General features: G+C 39.2%; 1 protein-coding gene and 1 long non-coding RNA gene across 2 annotated transcripts; one reads left to right on the top strand and one right to left on the bottom strand.

Moving 5' to 3' along the window:
- Positions 1-13,457: 13,457 nt before the first annotated feature.
- LOC110739058 (aspartic proteinase CDR1-like) lies at positions 13,458-17,961 on the top strand. The gene is made up of 2 exons (XM_021919511.1): positions 13,458-14,307; positions 16,790-17,961. The coding sequence occupies exons 1-2, from the start codon at positions 13,727-13,729 to the stop codon at positions 17,631-17,633; spliced, it is 1,425 nt and encodes a 474-aa protein (XP_021775203.1). The 5' UTR covers positions 13,458-13,726; the 3' UTR covers positions 17,634-17,961.
- Positions 17,962-25,972: 8,011 nt separating this feature from the next.
- On the bottom strand, positions 25,973-26,915 carry LOC110739042. The gene is made up of 2 exons (XR_002514721.1): positions 26,223-26,915; positions 25,973-26,078 (listed from the first exon to the last, which is right to left on the bottom strand). It is a non-coding gene; the product is annotated as an uncharacterized LOC110739042 (long non-coding RNA).
- Between the last annotated feature and the right edge of the window lie 475 nt (positions 26,916-27,390).

The raw sequence follows: 27,390 nt of genomic DNA, 5'->3' as shown, positions 1-27,390 counted from the left end.
TTAGATGCGACATTTTATCAAACCGAGAGTAGCTTGGAGCTATTAGAAATTGGATTGCTTACCTTAAGATATTTAATGATTAAGACAAGCCAAAGCATGCTTAACCATTTCTTGATCTTTGGGATCTCGGAATCATTTTATTCTCGCCCATAAGGGACAATTTTAAATGCGTGGATAAAATGTTCAATAAGATTGAATATATGCATGAACGTTTAAATTTCAACTTATTGATGTATGAATGGTTTTTCACTTCAAGTTCTTTCAATTATAGAATCATGTCTGCAAGTAACTCAAACAACAACCAATTGTGCCCGACACTCCCCGAAAAGTTAGCTATCAAGCTTAACTTAACAAACCTTGATGAATGGGAAGAAGAACTCAGGAGAACTCTCCGGAGTTGTTCCAAAGAGTATGTTCTGGATACTTCCCTCCCAACCCTCTGTTCCAGGACCCTCTTGAGTGACGAAAATTATTGTGCATGGTCAAAAGACTTCAAATTAGTGTCACAACTCATTGCTAACTCCATCCCGGAAGAATGGAAAGATAAACTTCCATTCTCTTTCCCGGACTTGTTCCTCGGAGGACTAAGAGATGTTGTCGGTGTGAGATTCTCTAAGAGTTTCAACGACAACAATGATGGACTCTTGTTTGAAGTGACTAGGTCACTTACGGACATGAATGTAAAGCCATCGGATCAAGGTTGTCTTGCGAAAGAGAGGTACCATCTTTGGTTTACAGTCTGCAACACTAAGTTGAGACCGGGTATGCCCCTCCGACCCCATGTGGCAAGAATGACTAAGCTCTTCAAGAACATGGAACTCCTCGGAATTCCACTAGAAGATGGAATGGCTGGTCATATTTTGCTCACTTCACTCCACTCAGGCTATGATGCACTAAAGGCATATATTTCTGAATCAAAGGAGACACATTCCTTGAAGAATGTGGTGGAGCTACTTCACCGGGCCAACTCATTTGGGGCAACCAAAAGACCGTCAAGAAGGAGGGATCTCAAGGTTAAGGCTAAGATGCGTTGCTTCTACTGTGGCGGGCAAGGCCACTTCAAGAGAGAATGCAAGCTCTTTCGGGAAGAGGAGGAGAGGAATGGAGCATCCGCCTCAGGTATCTTCCTTAACACTTGTGAATTAAGCTTATCATAGGTATTAGATACCAAGTATGACTCACTCTATTTTGCCTTTTCAGGAACCAAGTGAGAAGCTTATCAAGTGTTGGTGCATGGACAAGAAGACGACGAAGATGGTTTTTCGGTCGTGCTTGCATGCACTATTTTGTCTATGATATGTAATTAAACTAATTCTAGTTTTTCATCATGCTTTTAAACATGCTATGATCCATGGTGTTGGACACCTAGGAATTTTGAGTGTAAGACTTTGACAATAGTTGTTTCAAGTTTGTCTTACAAATTTATGTTCAATTAAATTGCACGTTTTTACATATGATTAGACAAAAGTTGATACCACTAGCTAAGACCATCGAGTTCAATCAAACCTACTTGTGGCATTGTCGTCTTGGCCATATTAACATCAAGCACATGAAGAAACTTCTTCAAGAAGGTGTTCTTGACTCATTCGACTTAGAGTCGTTTGAAAATTGCAAAGGATGCTTATTAGGCAAGATGATAAAACATCCATTCTTCAAGTTGGGAGAAAGGTCAAGTGACTTATTAGGTCTAATACACACGGATGTATGTGGACCAATGAGCACACCCGCAAGACAAGGTTACCGATATTTCATCACTTTCACCGACAATTATAGTAGATATGGCTATGTCTACTTAATGTCGAATAAATCTGAATCCTTTGAGAAATTCAAAGAATTTCAGAAAGAAGATGAAAATCAACTTGTCAAGAAAATCAAAGCACTTTGATCAGATCGAGGTGGCGAATATTTGAGCCATGAATTCGACGATCACTTGAAAAAAAACGGCATTCTTTCAGAGTTGACACCTCCCTGAACTCCTCAATGGAACGGAGTGTCCGAACGGAGGAATCGAACCTTGTTAGACATGGTTCGATCAATGATGGGTCTTAGTGAACTCCCTATCTCTTTCTGGGGACATGCGCTACAAACAGCAGCACTAACACTGAATAGAGCTCCGTCAAAAGCTGTTGAAAAGACTCCATATGAATTATGGACTAAGAAACCTCATAGTTTGTCTTTTCTCAAGATTTGGGGATGCGAAGCATATGTCAAGCGATTAATTTCGGACAAACTTCACCCCAAATCGGATAAGTGTTTCTTTGTGGGATATCCAAAAGAAACCAAAGGGTATTACTTCTACAATAAATCCGAGAACAAAGTTTTTGTTGCTCGTGATGGTGTCTTTTTGGAGAAGGATCACCTTTCCAAAATGACAAGTGGGAGGAAAATCGAACTCGACGAAGTTCGAGAGGACGAGAAACAATGTCAACCTAACAAAACTGACAATCTAGATACTTTGGAAGCATCTAAGAAGATTGGTTAGAATCAAACAGACAATGTAAATGCTCAACCGATTACCCTACATAGGTCGCAACGACAAATATCTCAACCAGACAGATACCTCGGTATCATCTTGACTGATGATCAGGACATCCTAGTCATGGATGGTGATAAGCCGGCTAAATACAAGCAAGCTATGACGAGCCCCGACTCTACAAAATGGCAAGAGGCCATGAAATCCGAGATGGACTCCATGTCTAAAAATCAAGTCTAGGACTTGGTGAATTTACCCGAGGGTTATACACCCATTGGTTGCAAATGGATCTTCAAATTGAAAACAGACAAGGATGGAAATGTATCGATATACAAAGCTAGACTGGTGGCAAAAGGTTATAGACAAGTCCACGGGATTGACTATGATGAAACTTTTTCACCAGTTGCAATGCTAAAATCCGTCCGGATCATCCTAGCGATTGTTGCATATTACGATTATGAAATATGGCAAATGGATGTCAAAACCGCCTTCCATAATGGAATTTTGGAAGAAACTGTGTATATGACACAACCAGAAGGTTTTGTCGATCCAGGCAACGCTGGAAAGGTTTGCAAGCTGAAGAAGTCCATTTATGGACTAAAGCAAGCCAACAGAAGTTGGAATCTGCGATTTGATGAAGCCATTAGCAAGTTTGGTTTTATCAATAATCCAGATGAGTCTTGTGTATACAAGAAGGTCAGTGGGAGTGATATTGCATTCCTAGTCCTGTATGTCGATGACATACTTCTCATTGGAAACAGCACAAAATTGTTGGAGTCCATAAAGGGCTGGTTGGGAAAGTGTTTTTCAATGAAGGACTTAGGAGAGGCACAATACATATTGGGCATCAAGATCTACAGGGATAGATCTAAGAGGATGATTAGATTAAGCTAGAGTACTTACATTGATAAGGTACTGGCTCGATTCAACATGGAGAATGCCAAAAGAGGGCATTTACCCTTGTCTCATGGCGTAACTCTCAGCAAGAAACAGTGTCCACAGACACCTGTTGAGCGAGAAAGAATGAATCAAATCCCATATGCTTTGCTAATCGGATCGATCATGTATGCCATGATATGTACAAGGCCAGATTTATCGTATGCCCTGAGTGCAACGAGTCGATACCAATCGAACCCAGGAGAGGCGCATTGGACTGCGGCCAAGAACATCCTTAAGTACCTGAAAAGGAACAAAGATAAATTCCTGGTGTATGGAGGCCACAAAGAACTGGTTGTTGAAGGTGACACCGACGCTAGCTTCCAAACTGACAAAGACGACTTCAAGTCACAGTCGGGGTACATATTCTGTCTGAATGGAGGAGCGTTTTGTTGGAAGAGTGCCAAGCAGAGCACCACTGCAGACTCTACAACTGAAGCCGAGTACTTGGCCACTTCAGAAGCTGCCAAGGAAGCTGTTTGGATTCGCAAGTTCATTAGCGAACTTGGTGTTGTACCCTCAATCAAGGGGCCGATAGATCTCTGTTGTGATAACAACGTGCAAAGGCGATTTCACATGATAAGAGAATGGAAATCCGAAGGTGAAATCAGAATTTGTAAGATTGGCACGGATGATAATGTAGACGATCCTTTGACTAAACTGCTGCCTCAAGTGAAACACAACAAGCACATTGAGGCAATGGGAATCAAGCATGTTGGAGACTGGCTTTGAAATTCCCTGTACATATGTTTAATTAAATAGGATATTTAATGTAAGACACTGTATTAAAACCATTCATTAATGGAGTAATTAATTTTTGTGCAAAATTATCATTCACTCCATTACTATTTAATTGTGGTTTAGAATTAAATAATGAGTCCATTCGATTTACGGAAATATTCAAAACATGGTATCAAGACTATGTCTTGGATAAAGAAACACCTATTAAGTGAACATTGAATATTAAATCGAAAATTGTCCCTAATCGAGGTCATCTAACAGATGGACGATTGATGACCACCATAGATTAGTGTGTAGTATGATTTACAGCACCGTTTCTTGTGCTGCGAGGACTTGACGGTCATAAATAATTTGCACATGTACAGTTTGGAACTGTACTGGATAAGACCTATGAGAGTACTTTAAGAAAATTTCTCATTATGACTATCGGAACTTGTTTCCTCCGACCATGAGTACTGTGAAGTTTTTTGTTTGAGTACTAGACTCTTTGATGTTTCCAAACGTCTGCTGTAACTGGGGATTATAACGGGAACACTCAGGAGACTATGTCCTCTTAGTAAGAAGAACTTACAATACAAGACTGGGATTGTCCCCCTGCTAACAATAGGAAAAAATGTTTTGTTGTTTACAAGGCCGCTCGAAGAGCGAGACTGTGAAAATGCATGGCCGTGCTCAGATGGATTTTAGAAATCATCTGCTTATTGACAGTCGAATTTGGAGATCGAGAAACACTTATGAACGTAATAAGGATGACAAAGAATCTTACCTTATAGTTCACGAAGAAACATTAAGTGACATAGGAAATGAGCTATACACTGTATGCACACTTGTCTGGAAGGACAAGTGGGAGATTGAAAGGAATGGTGTCCTTCCAACAAGTGTATTCTTCCGATAGAGGGTTCAGAATTATTACAGAGCTAATTCTTCAGTAAGGTCAAGTGATCGGAATGCCTAGGTGGAGGCCGCTTCCGATCAGTAATATCAATGTGCAATTGACGTTACAGCTTAATCTTAACTGAATCTTCAGGTCGAACCTAATCGAACCACCGATCCGAGTCGACGAATTAATCCGAAAGGATTTAATGAGTCAGCAGAGTTTTACGAATACAGACGTCGGAAATCGAGCCTAGGGCGTCGAGACCGAGCGTCGCAAAATCACAAAGCGACAAGTACGAACATACCCCTAGCACCACACTGGCCTAGCCATGTGGATGCTAGGCTAGTTCGAGCTAGCATGCACCTAGCATGGCTAGGCGCAAGCCAGAGCACACTAGGTGTGCTAGGCGCACCATCGCAAGCTCAAGGCGCACCATCGCAGCCTAGGTGCACCATCGCAGCCTAGGCATGCGCATGGCAGCCTATTGCAAAGCACTACAAGCCCCAGGCAGCCCATCGCAGCTAGCAGCGTGCTAGCCTGGGTGCCTGGGTGCGCATGGCAGCTATCGCAAGCGCCACAAGCACCAGGCAGCCCATCGCAGCTAGCAGCGTGCTAGCCTGGGTGCGCAAGGCAGGCTATCGCAGCACCATAGCACACCATCGCAACAAGCATGCCTGCGCTCATGCGTGCCTTCGCATGGCACTGCATCGCAGCATGCGTGCTTGGGTGCTAGGCACCATCGCAGGCACCACGCACAAGCACAACACCATGGCAAGCCTTGTGTGGGTGTGCATGTGCGTGGAGGGCATCGCAGCAGCAGCAGCATGCAAGGGTGTGCGAGGCTGGCGCGCATGGCTGGCAAGGCAAGGGCCAACATGCGTGGCTCGCTAGAAGCACGCATGCTGGGCCATGCTAGGAATGGTGCGAAGGAGATGCTGCGAGAGGGGATGCCCAGCATGCGTGGCTCGCTAGCAGCACGCATGCTGGGTAGACATGTGCATGTGTGTACGATAGGGAGTGCTAGGAAGCCAGCAGCACCAGCGCCTAGCACTAGCCAGCACCAGCGCCTAGCACAGCCTAGAACCAAGCATGCGAGGCTGCTGGGCAGGTTGATGCTGGTTGGCTGGGCTGGTTGGCACATGCTAGCTGGCGTGCTAGCTGGCAGCAGCCCAGCACCCCTTTCAAGTGAGGCGGTTTTGTGAGGGTGGGGACCAAGGCTTTGGGAAAGCCTTGGGGAGCAAGGCAATGGTCCCCCCCCACCCCTCCATGGTCATCACCTAACCTTCTCTCTCCCTTTGACACTTGTTGCATTGTGATTGTATTTGTTTATTAATTTATTTTAGAAATAAATTAATTAGCAAAATTACTCATTCTCCCACATTGGTTGGGGAATGAAGTTCAAGGCTTCATTTCCCTATAAATACCAAGCTTGGGTATTGGGAAATGAACAACCTTGAGTGGAATTAAAAAGGTAACTCTAAGAAAGAGTAAACCTTTGATTCGTAAAACTCATAGTTATTTTGTCCGGGTCTTGACTAACCTTCAAGACTTGGGACGCTCGGGTCGGGTCGAGGGTACGATCCGTCGGAGATCTCGTCTTTTCGGGATTTTGAAGTAAGAGCTCTTTGGGAGCGAAGCACGCGTCAAAGGTATAATTCTTGTTCTTAATCTTGTTTGATTAAGTTTATTATGCTTGTTAATTGCTTTAATTAAGGGGCGGGTCTTGGTGGGTTTCCTTCCGCGTAGTGTCGGGTCACTACGAAACCCTACAGTTGGCTCTTTTGGCGGTATCATTAACATTTGTCTAGTCACATTTAGAATGTGTGATCTAATAAAAAATATAAGCAAGACATTTAAAACAACCATTGTTATAGTCTTGTGATCTAAACAACCTGGCATCCAACTCCATAGATCAAAATATGTTCAATGGTAAGCAAAACATAATAAAACAAGAATTAGTTCTGTTACAAGCCAAAGACAAATAATGTGCCTACAAGCACGACATAAAGACCGTCTTCATTGTCCGCTCATATTTGCACATCCACTTGTGAAGCCTTCTCACTTGGTCCCTAAAAATGGGAGCATAAAGTGAGTCATACATGATATCCAATACCTATGAATAACTTATACATAAGTGTTAATGAAGATAGCTGAGGTAGATGGAACATTCCTCTTTTCCTCATCCCTTTGGAAGATCTTGCATTCCCCCTTGTTGTTGCCTTGCCCACCACAATAGAAGCATCGCATCTTCGCTTTCTTCTTGAACTTCTTCTTTTTTGCTCTTAAGGGCATTTTGGTTACTCCATAGGAGTTGGCCTTGCGAAATAGCTGCACCACATCTCTCAATGAGTGTGACTCCTTTCCCGCAGCTATATGCATCCTAAGTGTATCATAGCCCGAGTGGAGTGAGGCAAGCAAGATATGACGCGCTATCTCATCCTCTAATGGGATTCCGAGAAGCTCCATGTGCTTGAAGAGCCTAGTCGTTCTAAGCACATGAGGTTGGAGAGGCATACTGGGTCTCAATTTAGTATTGTAGACCCTCAACCAAAGCCGGTACCTCTCTTTAGCAAGACAACCCTTTTCCGGTGGCTTTATCTTCATGTTTGAAAGTGACCTAGTCACGTCAAACACAAGTCCATCATAATTTCCATTGAGACTCTTGGTGACTCTCATATTGACAATGTCCTCAAGTGCTTTGAGGAACATGTCCGGAAAATAGGAGGAGAACTTTTCCTTCCATTCTTCCGGGATGGAATTAGCTAGCCGTTAGTCGTGAGACTTTCTTGCAATCGGAAGACCATGCATTATGTATTTCATCACTCATGATTCCCTTTGAGTAGAAGCTTGGAATGGGAGTATAAAGAATGTACTCCATGGAACAATTCCGAAGAGTTTTTCGGAGTTCCTCTTCCCATTCCTTGAAGTTGACCAAGTTTAGGCTAAAAGCCAACTTGTCGGGGAGTTCCGGGCACATGTAGTTTTTGTTGTTATTAGTTGCAGACATGATTATGTAATTGAAAGAATTTGCAATGAAAAACTATTCATATAACCAATAAGTTTTAAATTTAAAGCATTCATGCAAATATTCAATCTTATTAAGCGTTTTATCCACACATTTAAAATGTCCCATTTAGGCGAGGATAAAACGATTCCAAGACCCCAAAAATCAAAAAGTGATTAAGCATGCTTTAGCTTGTCTAAACAGTTAGTATTTTAAGGTAAGCAATCCAATTGCTAATAGCTCTAAACTACTCTTGGTTCGATAAAACGTCGCATCTAATGCTTTCTTGACGTTTTATCTCCATTGCCACGACATCTAAGGACTCCTTATTGATATCGTTGAGTCTAACCAAAACTAACGTGTATGCGATGCCTTGTTTTGGCAAGCGCATCAACATACCTTACTTCCCTAAGAAAGTAGTAATGCCTTGCTTTGGCATAGCCCATTACTATTCTCATTAGTTCCATAAGTGTTATTTTGGAATGGCAGATTTTACTCAATGTTCTTGGGACTTAGAGTTTCTATGTTGGTTGATTTAAGTGAAATAAACTAATCATTCAACATTCGAAATCCTAAACATGCATCTAACATCTCAATTATATATAAGCAAAATATACAAAGCATGATTAAAGATGCATTTGGCAACTAGCATGACCCCTTGAGTCTTCAAGTCTTCAAGGGTCTTTATCGCATCATCTTGGCCTCGTCTTCTAAGAATCGCCTTCTTCAAGACATTTCCATTAATAATGCAACTAACTAGTAATTAAGATTAGAACTAATCTAAATATTAAGGTACAAAAATACGCAACGGCACGTAGACCGTATTTAGATTTACAAAAATACATAACGGATCAGTCTGTATTTATTATCCTAATCGGGCCCCACTAGTTTCCATTTTATAAAAACATGTGATAGAGCATTCATTCCATTCATCCATTCACTAATGTGAATGGCCCATGAATTTTACAAAGTAAAACAACCAATAAAGCAAAACAAGCGTAAACTATTAACTAACTTAGGTTGTTAATCCAATTAACACGCCTAATTAAAACAAGTCAAAGTTGTTCACCGATTATGTGATTAAACGCAACAAAATTAGCTCAAAAATTAATGACGCTCCCACTAATTTTCGCATCCAACTTAAGTAAAATTAATCCAATTATTTTAATTAAGTCGGTTTACCAGAATTTTGCCAAAATTGTTTTGCAAGTGCCAGGAAAAACTGAGGTCTAGCTTAGCCTCGTTTTAATAATTAAATAAAATAATTAAAACCGACAAAAATCGCAAAACACATAGCCCTACGATGCTCGAGTTCCTAGCACCAAGCAACGAGGCTTGGTTTGCAAGGCATCGAGCCACGAATGCCTTGCGTGGCTGCTGCCCCAACACAGCCACCTGCTGTGCCAAGCACCTGCATGTGGTTGACAGCATCGCACCAAGTGTGTTATGCTGGCCACACCAGCATGCTTGTGCGCACGCAAGTGAGGGCCTTAAAGGCCTGCTGCTGTACGAGCTCGTGCTGGCCGCAGCCGCACATTGCAGCCCACACAAGCCTCCCGCACCAAGCGCACTATCACCGCACCATCGCAGGTGCTGCTCGTACACACCACACGCACAAGCAACCCGCACTCCTCGGCAACCACATGCAGGCTCCGCAAGCAGCCCATCTGGCCGAGGGTAGTGCTCGTGGCTTTGTGCCTCGATTTGCATGCTTGTGCCTCGGGATTTTATCCCGATTTTTTTTGTGTGACATGAAATTAATTATAAATTATTTTTAGAACCAATATTGAGCAAAAATGAAAATAAAATAAGTCCAACTTAAATAAATCCAATTTTTTAGTGCAGAAACAAAAATTAATTCAAGAACCATTGTTTAAATTATTTTTGGCTCAACTTGATTCTACAAAAATTGAGGGCTATTCTCACAATTAATTTAACAATACATAAATTAATAATGAGATTTGACAAAATAAAAGGAGATGGAAAAATAAACAGAATCATCCAATGAAAAATTTTCCAACACTAACTTGTGTATACTTGAAAAATTACATCCTTCTAATATGAAGAGTAATCAAATTTCATTCAAAAGTTTGAACTTTTAAGACTTTAATCAACTCAAAAATGATTAAAATAGTTCAACATGGAGTTTAGAAAGTTAAGTTCCAACCAAATAAACAATTAAAGATTGGATCTTTAACATTTTAGGGGCTTCAAAAATACATTTTCACCATAAACATTCACAATCCAAGCAATTAATTTGCAAAAATGTGAAATTGCAATTTTATGTGAAAAATAAGCTCACCAAATTAAGCACCAAATATGACTTCATAAATATGCTTAGTAAGGGTTATTATTGCAGTAGATTAATGGTGTAACCATACACATAATCTAACATTAACATGCTTTGATTAATCAAGGTTTAAAGATTTAAAATTTTTTGTCAACAACGAAAAACCCCTCGAAAAACATGTTTTTGGTGGATTTTGGCTTCTGGATCATCTACAAAGTGAGTCAAAAACGATTTAAAACGTCTATTCCACCCAAAATTCACTAGTTTTGGGTCAAAATCTGGGTTCTTTAGCCAAAATTAGCATAAATACGAGATTAAACTAATTAAAAACGAGCTAATAATCTAATTAGAAAGCAAAACGAGAAATTTAAATCCATTTAAATCACCTTAATTAATTATTAGTTACAATAATTAAATGCACGCGACTCCGATACCGCTGTTGGGTTTCGTGATGTCCAACACCACGCGGAAGGAAACCTGCCCAAAATCCGCACACAAATTAAAGTAACTAAGCATGTATTAAAACCTTAATCACATGATTAACAAGAAGAGAGAGAAAAAATCATTACCCTTGTAGCATGCTTCGCTCTAACTTAGATCTCGGACTTGAAAGCGTAGAGTCCCGCAAACACGCGAGCCTCCAACGGCTTACACCCTCGCTACCGAACCGAACCGGCCCCTACCCCGAAGCTTAGTCGCGGCTAGACCAAAAATCACTTAGAGTACGTATTAGAACTTCTCTCTTTGGAGATCCCTTCAAATTCACCAACTCAAGTGTTCTTTCCCAATGCCAAATGATTGGTATATATAGGCAAAAGAGCCCTTGAAATCCCATCTTCTATCAATGTGGGAGAGTTGGTAAAAAGATAAAACACAATTTAATTTAATTCTAAAATCAAATTAAATGCCAAATGAATCACAAAAAAACAAGTGGCAAGTGGAGAGCAAGGGGTTACGTGAGGACCACAAGGGGAGGACCACCTTCCCCTTGCTCCCCAAGCAAACCCACAAAACCACTCCACACACACGCCCATTCGCAACAAGCCAGCTGGCATGGCCTGCCTTGGGCGCCAAGGCTGCCTCGCTGGCGGCTTGGCCACTAGGCTGGGCCTGCTTGCTGGTCGTGTGTGCGTGCACCCTAGCAAGCACGCCACACATGCATGCGGGCTGCTACTGGGCGTGCTGGGCACACCTACCGCATGCACAGCTTGCGAGCTGTTGTTGTGCTGCTTCCTCGCGCAAGGCCCAGCTAGCAATTGCTGCTTGCCTTGCTTGCGATGGTGTGGGGCTAGTGCTAGCATGCGCGCCAGCGATGTTGGCCTTGTTGTGCCAGCTAGCTAGCGATGCTAGCATGCTAGCTAGCTCGGCATGCTGCAGCCTTGCTAGCCATATTGCTCTAGCCTGCGGTTGGCTCGGCCATTCCGAGGCTAAGGGCTATATGTTATGACTTGTCGTTTGGCTGATTTTCCCGTCTCGTCCTTTACTAAATTTGACTCGACTTACGACGCTCGGTTTCGACGCTCTAAGCTCGTAATCGGACGTCTTTGTTCGTAAATACTCTGTTGACTCATTTAATCCTTCGGATTAATTCGTCGATTTGGTTCGGTTACATGATTGAGTGTGACCCGAAGGGTTCAGTCAAGATTAAGTTGTAATATTAATTATTCATTAATATTACTAATCGGAAGCGGCCTCCAGCTAGGCATTCTGATCACTTGACCTCACTGAATAATTAGTTTTCTAATTAATTCCGTACCCTCTATCGGAAAAATATACTTGTTCGAAGGACACCATTTCTTTAATATACTACCCCCTCACTGCACATGCCTCTCCCTGCACTACCCCCTCCGTTTCCCTACACCTACCCCCTATCTATATATGCCCCAGCCCTGCACTGCCCCCTTCCCTGCACTGCGCCCTTCTACACTGATAGTAGTATTAATCAGTTAAGAGACACTAATAGATGGACCCTTGCGGAATGATGTAATTATATAACACGAAGGGTACCTAGTCATAGTCCTCAAATTATTGCATTTGCAAAAGTTCTAATGCCAGCCTCAAAGAAACCCAAATAAGAATACAAATATAATGAAAAGCTGAAAATCTTTCAAATATAACGACATCTATTATATTTTTATTTTTTTATTTTTTTTATTTTTTAATTTTTTTTATAGTATTATCAAAATTTAAATTTTGCTCAAACTATTAGAACTTGGAAAGCTTAAACTAGGCTAAATATTACAGAGGTAGCCCACTTTCAGGGAGCTAGCATTCAACTCAAGTTGCATACATCCTTAATAAGTAGGGTGAGACACACTGATGACACCCTTTCATAAGCCATTCATGCAAAACTAACTGCGTTTAGTATACCTAGACAGAGATCTTCCGATCATTTTCCCAAACAACAAGCTAACAACAATAGGCACAATTATACAATAATGATTGCATATTTGTAACAAAGTAATTTGCTAGTTCTTAAAACAAAAAAAAAAAGTAATTTGCTAGTTGATAACAATAAAGTACGTAGATTATTAGTCTAATCAAGATATAAACAAAATCATACATTTTTCAGTTCTTACAATCTAATTATTTCATTATTTAATCTAGCTCCCCACCCTAAGAAGACTAAACTTAATTAACTTACAACACTTTTATTCTTCAGGTTATTCTGGTTCCTCCAGTTGGTATTTTAGTTAATCAACCTTAGCTTAGTACTTTCAAACTATTTTAAATTTTTTGTACAATCAATGGACACATTGAATGTATATAGAGAAAGTCTTAGTATGGTATATGAAAATTTTATTAATTTGCATCTTGAAAAAGATAATTTCAGTTTTGATAACAAATAATAGGCCACATAGAGAAGATTACGGCCATATAAATAAATTATGATTAAAATAATTTTTTTTTATAAAATAGTGAATCATTTATAAATAGAACGCAACAGTTAAGGACAACTAAGGACAACATGATCCTTTTTTTTATGACCAAAAACAATTTTTCTTTCTAAAACTAAATTATAGGTTCTCCAATTAGATAAAAGCTAACTCATTTACTCAAAATCCGCCTTATTTTGTGCGAAAACTTTAATCCATGATGAGGTAACCTTCAATAGAGGAGAGAGAATAATGAGAAGAACACTTAGGCCACAATGGCCTTCCAAAGACAGCAAGAAATTGTTATAATTTCATCTTTGTTTTTTTGAATCAATTTTTTCTTTTGTCCCCCTTAAAAAAACCTCATTTTTAATACGACAGCCTTTTTTCGATTCTTCTATGCATTACCTCTTACACAACTAAGAATGATTGATTAGAAAATCTTTATTTCGATTCAAATAGGGGGACAAAACCAAAAAAAATTATTTATTAAAATTAAAAAAAATATATTAAAAAAACTTTATTCAATATGTTTCTTAAAACAATTCGTAAATTTCATGTCCTACTTTTTGTTGTAATAATCGTGTTTTCTACCACATTTTCCACAATACTAGCAGATTCATCAATTATTCAAGGAAGGCCAAGGCGACTTCAGAATGTAATAAAGCACGATATTATCCGGTATAAAGGGATATCCCACAAGGCCAAGTTAAGGTTGTCAACAGTCCATTCAAGGAAGTTGACCTATGAAGAAGATATTCCTATAGAAGAACGAGAAGCGCCATTGAAGAGCACCATACAAGGTTCGGTTAAATTACCAATGTATGCGGCAGCAGACTATGAAATGGGTGAATATGTGGTGGATATCGACGTCGGAAACCCTCCAACAAAATTGCGCTTAGTCGTTGATACTGGTAGTGACCTTACATGGGTTAAGTGCAAGAAAGGCAATCGTCGATACTTTTCTGATAACGAAGCTCTTAATGTTGATAAGTCTTTAACCTATAAACCTATCTCTTGCGAGTCTGCTTTGTGTAAAGAAGAATTTACTTCTCTTTCGTCTCTTGACATTTGTCCCAATGTCAACGCTCCATGCCTATATAATTACAGGTAATCTCCATATATGTGACTACCTTTTTTTTATTTATTTATCAAAGGTTGGGTAAATGGATTATGTTAGCACTTTTAATTGTTAACAATTCTATTACATGAAAACATAGAACATTTTAGAGTTTTAGAGATTTGTCTTTTACATTATATATAAAGATGCTAAGGTAGCATAATAAAAAAAAAATATATATATATATATATTTTTAATTACAATGAACTTTAATCTGTATAAAATAGAGAAAATTTTCACATTAACATTCTACCTAAATTACTTTTTATTATATTATTTTTGAGGGAAGATAAAAAAATATCTTTATCAGTTTGAAATTGCTTTTACTCAATTACATCCAAAGTAATTCACATATTTGAATTTATATCGATCTACCCACGCCCCTCTTTATGTTTAGGAAAAATTCATGGGAATAATCCCACCTTTGCACCGTTCGGTTTTAATAATCCCACCTTTGAGTTATTTTTTAATAATCCGACCTTTATCCCCCATTCTTTTTTATTGGTCTCAACCGGTCATGTAACCTGTTATAACAGGTTACATGACACGTGGCGACCTGTGATTGGTCAAAAATAAAAATTATAAAAAAGGTAAAAATTATACTTAATTAATTAAAAAAAAACCCCACCAGCCAATTCCCTTCCCCCTCCCCTTGAACAACCAACTTCACCACGTTTCCGGCTCCCTCCCCTATCCCTGTCCCTTTTCCGGCCACTTCCCCTTCCCCCCGAATTCGGCCCCTCTCCGGCAGACGCGCCCACCATCCCTCCTTCGCAACAATTAAAGCCACCGATGCACCGCCACTTCATCGACACCACTGCACCCCCTTTTCCGGGTTTCGGGTTTTATGAGTTAAAACAATTTTTTGGTGGTGTTGGGTGGGGGAATAGGGTTTATGGGGGCCGAAAAACATGGTAAGGGGTGGTTTCGGGCTGCGGTGGTCGGGAAGGGGTGGAATGGTTGGGCGAAGGTGGAGGTTGGTTGCGGTTTTCGCGGGTTAGGGTTCGTTTGGATGGGTGGGGCGAGGGTGGTTCAAGGGGAGGGGATTCTAGTTTCGTGAGGGAGAGGGGGTTCGAGGGTGGTTCAGGGGAAGGGGATTCGAGGGTGGTTCAAGGGAAGGGTGGCAGGGGAGGTCGGCGCGCTGGGATCGGTGGCAAGGGAGGTGGTTTGACTGGTGGGTGGTTTCTAAAATTAATAATTGTTTTTTATTATCTTTTTTTTTTAAATTTTGGACAAATCGAATTGTGACACATGTAAATTAATCAAAAAAATAATAATTTACCTTCTTAACCGGTTTCAGGTAAAATGGGACCAATAAAAAAGAATGGGGGGAGGTAAAGGTCGGATTATTAAAAAATAACTTAAAGGTGGGATTATTAAAAATGAACGATGCAAAGGTGGGATTATTCCCATGAATTTTTCCTTATATTTAACTAACTAATTCCCAAATCAACTACAATAATATTTTAGATATAGAGGAAGTACCTATTAAGAATATATTAAAGCAGAGTAATATATCAAATGTTTAGATTATCATGACCCATAGGTAGTAAATATTTTGAAAAAAAAAAAAAAAAAAAAAAACTTTACTACAAAAGAATAGGAAAATGAATTAAGAATAATTTATAATATGACTGGTATATTCTAGACAAAGACATGTACTTAAGACTCCGATCCTTTTCCTAATAAATCACAAATATTCAAGACAAGTAAATAAGTAATGGTTTTGAGCTACCCAAATTTTTACTCCCTCCGTTTTTAAAGACTTGCTCCACTTTTTATTTTCGGCCATTTTTAAATACTTGTTTTATTTCCATATTTGAAAAGCTTTTACAGTAATTAATTCATTTTCCTCACCTAGTGGATCCAATATAAATCATATTTTATTAATTTCATATTCTCTCTTCGTCAATTCTCTCAAGTACTTTTTTGCTTTTTATAATTTTTTATTTTTCCACCTACCTCACTACCTTCATATTTTATTACTTTCTCCAATTTCTCATAAAACACTACGCATTGAGAAATAGAGCCAGTATTTAAAAACGGAGGGAGTATTTTTCATCACTTTTAATGTTAAAAATTTTGATTTAATTTTATTTTTCTTACTTGCACATATTGACATACACCTAAGTTTTGGTCATTCTAAACCATCTCAAAGGAACAAGCCATGTATTTTCCTAGCCAGTATCCTGCTCCAACTCCTCTATCGCTAAACCACGGAACCTTACTACCTTCCTCCATTATCAAATTGCTTCCCATCTCTAATTTAATATTCCATCTTAGCATAAAAGTCGTATTGTTTGGTAAGATCATGGACTTTTGAGTTCGATTAAAAGCATATAATAAAAATGGATAAATGCATGTATATATCTTTTATATCTGAGTTTTATTTAAATGAATTTAGTTTTCTTAATACAACAGTTATATTATAATGAATCAACTTACTAGCTCTAGTGTTTTAATGTTATATAGTTACGGCGATAATGGTTTATGGACATATGGCATGTTCGGGAAGGACATAACAACCCTTCCCACCACCACTGGTAAACCTGTAAAGCTACCGAAGTTGTTGATTGGATGCTCTGAATCATTTACAGACAAGGACACAATGAAGCATGCAGATGGTGTACTTGGATTAGGAATCAACCCCTATGCCTTTTCACTCCACGCAGTGGTCCAGTTTGGAGGATCTTTCTCATATTGCCTCGTTGACCACCTTAGCCCCACAAATGTCACTAATTATCTTATCTTTGGAGATTATAAAGAAAAAGCACCAACACAAGAGTTCATGCGGTATACTGCCCTACTTGTTAGCGACTCAGCTCCTTACTATTGGCTCAATGTGAAGGGAATCAGCTTAAACCATCGAATGCTTAATATAGATCCTATTGTGTGGGATCGTGATGCAGATGGTGGTACCATCCTTGACTCAGGTACTGCTGCCACATACTGGGCTGAACCTACCTATCGAGCCATCATGGATGTGTTAGTCCCAGCTCTTGAAAAGGATCACCCAAAGATTGAACAATATCGAGGAGATGGGAAGCTAGACTTCGAGTATTGCTTTAACTCCACTGCTACACCATTTAATCCAAAACAAGTACCAAGGTTGGAGATCCATTTTATGGATGGGGCAAGGTTCAAACCACTTGTAAAGAGTTATATTGTGGATGACGGCCCAGATATTAGTTGTATAGGATTTCTTGAGGCACCTACAGGTTTAAACGTTATTGGTAATATCATGCAACAAAATTATTTGTGGGAGTTCGATCTTCACCAACATACTATAGGCTTTGTTTCTTCAACTTGTGATTGAAGTTTTGTGAGTTCATCCCCCCCCCCCCCCCCCACATTTTTATATGTAATTCACTCATAATTCTTTATTGGCTATGTTACCCATTGATCACATTATATTCCCATTACTACTACTACTAAAATAAGCCATTACGACACCTAGATTATTACGTAGTAGTAGGATCAACAATAGTACAATAACAAGTCATCCAAGCTGCAATCTTCATTCACACTAGATAATGTGGACATTTGACATTATTTTAAAGCATTTCATTATTAACAACCCTTAGGGGGATATCAAATAAGCACTATATCTATTAGAATTCAAACATCAATAAAAATTATGATATTGTTACACTACATATATTATTATGTTTATTATTTTCTATACATATATCTTGTACTGAATTTGCTTATTTTGTAAACTAAATGTGCAAAAAGAATTTGACAAAGTTTCATTGTGCATATTTTTTGAGCATAATTTACATTAAATTGTTTTTCTTTTAAAAAATAAAAAATATATGCACATTCATCCTTCTCATTTTAAGAACCTTATCATTAACACATATAGCGAACTGAATAAGCTATGTTGAAATGTATGAATTATTATAGTCATTAAACTAAACCTTTGGGGTATGCCTTCCATTTTTCTATTTAGGTTCCATTATTCTATTTAGGGTATATTATGGATTTGAGAGAGAGAGAGAGAGAGAGAGAGAGAGAGAGAGAGAGAGAGAGAGAGAGAGAGAGAGAGAGAGAGAGAGAGAGAGAGAGAGAGAGAGAGAGAGAGAGAGAGAGAGAGAGAGAGAGAGAGAGAGAGAGAGAGAGAGAGAGAGAGAGAGAGAGAGAGAGAGAGAGAGATTTCATTACAACTTTTATTATTGTTTCATATTTTCATTATTAATTTGTGAATTATTTGTTAAAAATATATATATTTATGATGTATTTAATTTTTTTTTTCCCTGCGTTTTCATTATTATTATTTTTTTTTTCATTTTTTTACATTCAGATTGCAATCTTGTCCTCTTTAATAATTTGAAAAAATTGATTCTAATAATCTCACCTTTAGTCAGTTCGCTGTTAATAATCCCACCTTTAAAAGGGGATTTTCATCTATTGGTCCCCTATGACCGATAACTTGTACATTGGGTAAACTTTTTTTATTTGATTTAAGTGACACGTGGCACTAGATAACTGGTCAAAAAATTAAAAATAAAAACTACTAAAAAAAAAACACCTAATTTTTTTTTTATTCCCAACGACCGCCTGAACCCCCAACCTCCGGCAGCCCCGCATCGGCTCCTCCCTATCCCCACCGCTGGAACCCCCATCCCCACCGCTGGAACTCTCATTTCTACCGCTGGAACACCCATTTCCACCCCCTCCCAGCAGCAACCGACCCAGCTCCCCCGAAAACCACCCTGATTTTCAATAAAAAAAAGTAAAAAAAAAAAAAAATACCTTCAAGAGCGGTTAGAGGGGGTTTTCGGTGGAGTTTTGGGGGGTGTATGGGGTTTTTGGTGGAGTTTCGGGGGTTTATGACGGTTTTCATTGGAGTATTGGGGGTTTATGGTTGTTTTTGGCGGAGTTTTGGGGATATTTAGATGTGGTGGTTGTGGTGGTTTCGAGTGTGGGTTTGGGTCAGGGGTTGATTTCGGTGGTGGATTTGATCAGTGGGGTGGTTTTTTATTCCGGCCGGCCGTTTTCGGGGGTTTATGGTGGAGGCCGACCGATTTTCGATGGGACTAGGGTAAGGGTTAGGGTTTCATGGTGGGTGGAGGGGTGGCTGATGGGGTTTTGTTGGGTTTTTTTTTTTAGTTTTTAATTTTTAAACTTTTTTTATTTTTCAACCAATTACAAAACGACATGAGGCATTTTAACCTATCAAAATCGGTTACCAACAAATTAGGTACCAATAGAATAAGATCCCTTATAAAGATGGGATTATATTAAATAATAATCCAAAGGTGGGATTATTAGAATCAATTTTTCCTAATAATTATTCATTTTTTATAACGTTTATGTGATTCATGGGTTATAATCATTCGATATTTTCATTTAATATATATATATAAAAGGAGATCATGTAGTCTTGAAGGATGTATAATGTATTATAAATGAGAAGTGGGTATCCCCCGCAACAACAATTGGGAAGGGATTGAAACCTAACCACCCAAAACTAATCATCGAATTCGGATTAGCCCAAAGAGTGACTGGTGGAATACCAAAAAAATAAATAAATAAACGAGAAGTGGGAATTGTGGGATTATTCAAGACTTTTTATTCATCTAACATATCTGCAATAATAAATTTCTCCAAATATTATTCATATTATTAATTCAAATATCAAATTATATTGTATTTCCTAATTTTTTTTCTTTACTGATATCAATTTGAAATTCACATTGAAATTGGTTGATTATTGTTTAATTTCACTATTTTTTTTGGTTAGAAAATTTTGACACAAAATAACTTGCATCACTTTCTGGTGTGGGTATGTGTGATTGTATTTTCTAAGTTTTTAAAATAATATTTTCAATTTGATGTTAAAGTTGAATTTACTTTATTTAGTTTTTCTCTTTACTTAAGTTAATTAAAATGTTTAACTTAATTTCAATTCACAATTGGTTGATGGTGATTGGGCATTAAGGGTAATGATGTAGCATACATATCTTAGAGTTGAGGGTTTAAATGATTCTTATGAATTCCACTTTTAGATATATAATAATATGGGTTTTTTGTACGAAACTATCTAATAAAATCTAAATTTTTTGAGATACTACCAACTATAAAAAATGGTGTAAGAAACTACACTACAAGAAAAAGGACGGATTCCGACGGACATCTTCCGACGGACACAAAATCCCGTCAGAAATCCTATATATTCCGGCGGATTTATATTCCGTCGGAAATTTCCTACGGAATAAAAATCCGTCGGAATTTATGGGCTTTCCGACGGAATATTCCGTTGAAAAATTAATATTCCGACGGAAATAAAATCCGTCGGAAATTTCCGACGGAATATTCCATCGAAACATTAAATTTCCGACAGAATTAAAATCCGTCGGAAAATTAAGTTTCTGACGGAATATTCCGTCGGAATATAATTAAATAATAAAAAAAACAAACCCTTATATCTCCGGAATCTTCCTATATACGCCCCTTCAATTTCTCTCTCCTCCTCCTTCTCTTCCTCTCTCCTTCTACTGTATCTCTCTCCTCCTCCTCCTCCTTTCTCCTTCCATCTTTTCTCTCTCCTCCTCCTTCTCTTCCTCTCTCCTCTCCTTCTCTTCCTCTACGCCCCTTCTCTTCTTTTTCTCTCCTTCTCCTTCTCTTCCTCTACGCCCCTCCTCCTCTCTCGTTGTTCTTTTCTTTCGGACATTTTCGCCGACACCACCAACGCCGACCTCAACAACAACAAACACCACCGTTTTCACGGTCATTTTTGCCATCACCAACAACAAACACCACCATTTTCGCCATCAACATCAACAACACAAGGTTTTCAAATCAAATTCGACCATGAAAACCCTAGATCTAGGGCTTTCATGGTCGAATTTGGCCTCGTAAACCCAATTTCGAGGTTTAGTGCGGTGGAATCAAGGTATGTTTTTTCGGTTTTTTTTATATTAATTAAATTTGTGTTCAATTTATGGTGGTGGTGGTGGATGTTGGAATTCAGATTGTGGTGGTTATGGTCGGATCTTTTGATATTTTTTTGAGTTGTGGTGTCGTGGTGGTAGAGTGGGTGGGTGGGTTTTTTGGTGGTGGTATTGGGTGGTTTCGGTGAAGCACGTGGGTGTGGTGGTGGGTGGGGGTGGTCTGGGTGGGTGTGCTGCTGGGTTTGGTTAGTGGGTCAAGTACGTGGGTTTAGTTTAGGGGGGCTGGTGGTGGGTCAAGTACGTGGGTTTTTTTATGGTGATTTTGGGTGGTGGGTCAAGTACGTGGGTTCAGTTTATGGGGGCTGGTGGTGGGGGATTTTTTTATTTTTTTTATTGTTGTTTCTGACGGAAATTTCCGTCAGAAAGAATAGATTCTAACGGAATATTCCATCGGAAAAGGTACATTCCAACGGAATTTTCCGTCGGAAGTGGTATATTCCGACGGAATCTCTTCCGTCGGAAAATTACGACAGACTTCCGTTTAAAGTCAAATCCAACTCCGTCAGAATGGATTCCGTCGGAATTTCCGTCGGAAAAGTGGCTTCCAACGGAATTTCTTTCAGAAAAACGTCCAATTTCCTACGAAGGGTTTTGCGACAGACCTGTTCCGACGGAAGGCCCTTTTCTGACGGATTTTTCGATGTTTCCAGCTGCTTTCTTATAGTGCTACCTAATAATTAAAAGGCAAAATGTTGTAAGATGTTTTGGGGTCTTCTGATGTGTCTTGCAGGAGAATTACAACTCTAAGCCTGGATCCTTGGAAGCCCGTACTCGCAACAAACGGAAGCTCTGGGTGTTCGAAGTTCCGCCTCCGACGATAAAGTTAGTAAATGTCGAAGTTGAGTAAAATGCGGAAAGTAAAGTAGATTTTCTTGGATCTCGAGATTAGGTGATTTCTTTGTTGTAACAGAATAATGTAATAATTGTAAGACGTAAAGTTGTTCTCGCAAGGTAATATTTATAGAGTATGGGAGTGCATGACCTTACCTTAGGTTCTTTAACCTAAGTATTTGGGCTGCGCCGTTTTTACGGCACCTCGGGATTTGAGCACATAAAGGCCACCATTTCCCTAATAATGGATGTGACACGTGTCTTATCTTGGTTGGCCCATTCTAGGCGCCTTCTAAGGTGACAAGTGTCACGACCTGATTGGTCCACGTGTCTAGGGCATTTTTACCCTAAACATTTTCCCCTCACAGGGGTGACGTGGTAGGTTACGTGGCGCCTGTGACACTTGCAGGCATGTATAGGTGGCAGTTAATTTAATCGTTTCACCTTCCGCGGAAAATTACAGGGATGACTCTGATTTTACCCCTCTATAATAGTTTTTTACTGATAGAAGGTCTAAACACGTCGTTAAATGCTTAAAACCTTATCAACAAATTTATAAACACTCGACCAATCCTAAACCAAGTATAGGGTAAGTCAAGGGTCGAACCACGAGGAATGGGAGAAAGGTTACTATAGCCTAAGGTGAAGCTATTTAATTTCGAAGATTAAGAAGGATGTTGAATATGACTAACTATGGTCTCAAAAAACTAGCCTAAAGAGGGAATTCAATATTAAAAGCACTAGGGATTAGGATCCACATATAATCATGATGGGTATGCCAATTGAGGGGAAATCAATCAACCAAATGTTGTAAAGGAGGATAATAATTGCAATCAAAAGAACTCAAAGGGTTATCTCCTAGAACTCAAACTAGGTTTCCACTATGAATGACTAGGAAGAAGAACCACAAATCAAATTCAATCAATAGTTGCAATCCCTAAATCAATGGTTCCTATCATTAGAAATCACAATGCAATCTAGCTTGAAAATCAAGGTTGATCACTCCTTAACAATTCAACCACATACACAATTCTATCAACCAATTTAATCACAAAATTCAATCAATCAAAATCTATCAATTAGCAATAATCCATCATTCATGCATGCTTCACCATCTCCCTAGCAAGGAGTCTACTCACTAAGCATATTGAAATTAAGAACAAAACTAAGTAAATCACAAACATCATCATCTTAAGCTAAATCAAGTAGAAATTCAAATCAATTAAACTATTAACCAAAAGATCAACAAATCAAACAATCATTCATGAATCAAAGCAAAAACAAGCAATGGAAAGAAATAAAGGAAAAAAATACCACTAATTATCATTGATTGAAGGAAATCGAAACTTGATTGAAGCAACTGTTGAAGTATAAATCAAAATCCAAGAGTTTCTCTCTCTAAAATCTAAGAACTCCTTAAAACTAGAACATGGAGCTCAGGTGGTGCGCGGGCGCCTGATGATTGCACGCCCGCGCCCGTGCCACTAGAACAGGGGACTTCCTTCTTGCGTTCTTCAATGCAAGAGGTGCGCTCCTCTTGATCTTCATTGAGGATGGCAGTCCCAAAATGAGTTTACGGTGGGTTCAACACCATACTTCAAGTGAGCGCAACATGAGGGCGCAAGCATCAAGTCTTGGAGCAAGCCATCCCTTGTTTTATGAGCTATATGAGAGCTTCCACCATGCACTATGAGCACCTTCTAACCCGAGGAATCACCATGAAGGGCCTTGGACTTTACCTTAGACCTGAAAATGAAGAAAGGAAAACAAGTAAAAGGGAAAAAATGATAAAATCCACGAAAATACAAGAAAAAGGTAGAAAAGACTAGAATGAGACCAACTAGAGAATAAAAGACTAAAACTAAGCGAAAAAGCATAAGGAAAACTATTAAAGCAAATAAAATCATCTCAAAATAATGCCATTTGAGTGCCATAAATGGCACTCATCATTTACCCCCCCTCATTTTCGCACTTTTACGAAAAATCTTAAAGAGATATTTTAATCTGTGAGTATTTAGAGAGAGAAAGTTATGCTGCTGCATGTGTTTTGTCCGCCTGTATTACAACTGTCTCACAAGCTTCAGGAATTTTCAACAGTTCTTTTTCTTTTCTATGGTAACCGCGTGTCTCTACTCTTCTTCTGGTTTATTTATCGCATGTGCTTGCTTTTTTTGTTTTCCTATTCAAAAATTATTTCACAAACACACACGGCACAGCCTAGGACAGTTGTCAGCCAATCACCTGGTACCGCTAAATCTAGGACTAGGAGTGTCGCCTGCCCCTACTTGGACTCTTCCTTACGAACATCCCCGAATCCGGCCGTTTCTATGTCTGTGCTGGACACTATGACTACAACGAAGAGGACAGGTTGAGAGACTAGAGAAAACGACACCCTTAGGGTGCCAGCTGATAAAGTTTTCGACCATTCGCCCAGCCCGCCAAGTACGCCGGGTGACCCAATTTTAAATGAGTAAAGAAAGGGGTCAAGTGATGACTCCGATGGTGGTGACACATCCGGCTCTGTACAGGGGTCAACCAAGTCAGATGCTTGGTCAGAAGGTTCTGAGGCTAGATCAAAGCCGTTTGTGTCGAATGGGGAACCAGATGGTTCTGACAGACCGTCTGTGTCGGATGAAGAGACCGATTTTGAAGAGAGAGGAGAAGAAGGGACCTCAACCTCATATAGGGAGCAATTTGCTGTCTATTACCATCGCATCTCCTCGCATACACAGATGTCTATGCTCAAGAAGATAGACGAATTCAAGGACACCCATGTAATGGGAGGCGGCTACGAGATGCACGTGCCTGATCTAGAGGACACCGTTGTTTGGCCGCATGGGTTTAGCTACGAGGATAAATGCTTCGGTTGTTACGAAGCGGCCATTCAAGCGGGCCTCAGATTCCCTCTTTAACCGACTGTGGAGAAGATATTAGATGGATACCGTTTGGGTAACTGGCAACTTACCCCCAATGCTTGGTTAAATATTCTGGGGTACGTTACTGCATGTAAAATGCTGAAGGTGAAGCCAGGCTTTGAGGCTTTTGCCTCGATGCACTACCTCAGCAAGGATCTAAAGGCAGGCGGCTAGTACACCTTGACAACTCAAAAGGGGTACATGATGACCGTTTGCAAGGAGTCTAAGTGGAAGGACTAGCGAAAAAAAAAATCTCACCATATCTTCACTGGATGAAAAGCGGAACCGGAAGTTTAACTCTTGGAACAAGGACCTTAATCTTCTGGGGGTGAAGGCACCTCTGCCGCCTATCCCTGATAAGGGCTAGGACCAAATTCTTACCCGGCATTTTTAAAGTGAACGTTAAGAAACAAGGGGGTACTACTACAAAAAATGGAAAGAGAACCGTTGAAATATACCTGAGAGACCGCCTCAGGACGAGTCTCTATCCCAAGGTCTCTTTTGTTTATGAGGACAAGGAGACCCGTCGTTAGTGATAGCGGGTCTGTTACATAAGTTAGGAAATTGATAATTTAGAAGGAAAAAGGACCAGTTATTTGAGATAAGGGATCTATTTGGTGGTATCAAATAGACCTATCATGTTAATTAACGGGTCTATTGGTTCTTTATTATTGTTAAAAAAAACAAACGTTGCTTTTGCTTTTGATGTGGTTTGCATTTGAATTTTGAATATTTCATTTTTATGCTGTATACAAATTGGCGGAAAATTAATAAATTGTAAGTTACAATACTTTAAGACCATATGAAATGGCATGGGCTAAAAAAAAAATTGATATGAAACAAAAAAAAAAATCAACCAACATAAAATTTAAGCAAAGTTAACACTAAAATTTACAACTATAATTACATCAATAAGGCTTGATTACTCCATATTTTGCTGTTTCAAAAAAAAAAAAAAAAAAAAAAAAAAAAAAAAAAAAAAAAAAAAAACTCCATATTTTGCAATTTCGACGAGAGCTGGTACTCTTGGTCTCTCTGAATTTCTGGGGTTAGGAATTTCTGCAAGGGTAAGCCCATCGCTCATCAGACAATGAAGCGAAAAGATATAGAGCATAAGACTTAAAAACTAAATTGAATTGAGAAAATATTAAATTATCAAACAATCATATTATAAAAATACGAATTCATCAAATGAACACTTACCAAATCAATTGCAACTCTATGTTAAAATTGGGTATTCCGAAATTCCCACTAAATATTGTCAATTTAGCCAATTGCAACATTGCCCAGATGTGAAATTCGAACTTAAGGGTACTAAAGTAAATAAAAATGGGATTAATAAAGAAAATTATTTGGCAATTGAAAGGAAGGTTAGAGGATGAAATTAAGAATAGGGTTTCAAATAGAAACTAAAAAACTTGAAATATGAAAACATGGAGAAAAAAAGGCTAATTTTTTTGAGAATGTACCTTGAATGCTTAAATCTAGATTTATTGCATTGAAGCACTTCGCAACTGTCGTCAGAGGCTAAGCAACGAGGGATCTTGAAGGCGGAGACTTCTCAAAATACAAGGAGGATGCATATGTTCGAAGAACTCGTTGATGAAGGTGGAAAAAGAAGGAGATGAAGCCATTGATAAGAGGGAAAAACTTGGAGGTGAATGAGGAAATAGTTTTTGAGGAAAAAAATTCATAAGGGAATGTCAGTGACTCGCTGAGAAAGAAAGAGATACAGAGGAGAGAGACTGAGCCAAAAGGATGGCCCTACACCCGTATATAATGCGAAGTGAAAAAGAAGGTACGCGACCCGTTGACTCTTACAATGGGTTTCTTATCTCACTCCTCTCAATAAAGTTGTGGGCACTAGGGCTTATAAGAGACCTGTTATCTCTGTTAAATGATCTCTTACATCAAACATACCCGTTATAACGGGTCTCTAATTAGGGGTCCAACAGGTCTCTAATTAGGGGTCCTTTTCCATTTTTTGTAGTAGTGAGGATAAAAGGAGATAATCCCTAAAGTTACATCTCCATGTTTGAGTGGCGCACAAACGGCACCTATTTGGCCTCTTGTGGCCTTAATACTGAAAAGACTAGAGGTAGATAGCCGGACTGTTGGGTTTTGTAGCGTCCAACGCTACGCGGAAGAAAAACCCGTCCAACACCCGCTCACTAATTAAAGCAACTAAACATGCAATCACATAGTTTAACAACATAGGAGAGAGAAAGAGAAAAGACATTCTTACCCTTGACACGTGCTTCGCTCGATTCACGAGCTCTTACTTCAAAACTCGAGCCTCGCAAGTGCGACGGCTTCCTACGGCTCGCACTCTCGACCCTACCCGAACGGTCTTAATCCCGAAGGTTAGTCG

This window comes from Chenopodium quinoa, unplaced genomic scaffold (genome assembly GCF_001683475.1).
Source record: "Chenopodium quinoa cultivar QQ74 unplaced genomic scaffold, ASM168347v1, whole genome shotgun sequence".
Classification (NCBI taxonomy): domain Eukaryota; kingdom Viridiplantae; phylum Streptophyta; class Magnoliopsida; order Caryophyllales; family Amaranthaceae; genus Chenopodium; species Chenopodium quinoa.
Note: the sequence above shows the minus strand (reverse complement) of the source record. Positions and strands in the feature narration are given on the sequence as shown.

Coding starts and splice junctions, on each gene's coding strand:
- LOC110739058 (XM_021919511.1), top strand. CDS start 13,727: ATGTTTCTTAAAACAATTCGTAAATTTCATGTCCTACTTTTTGTTGTA. Junction 14,308..16,789: donor CCATGCCTATATAATTACAG/GTAATCTCCATA, acceptor AATGTTATATAG/TTACGGCGATAATGGTTTAT.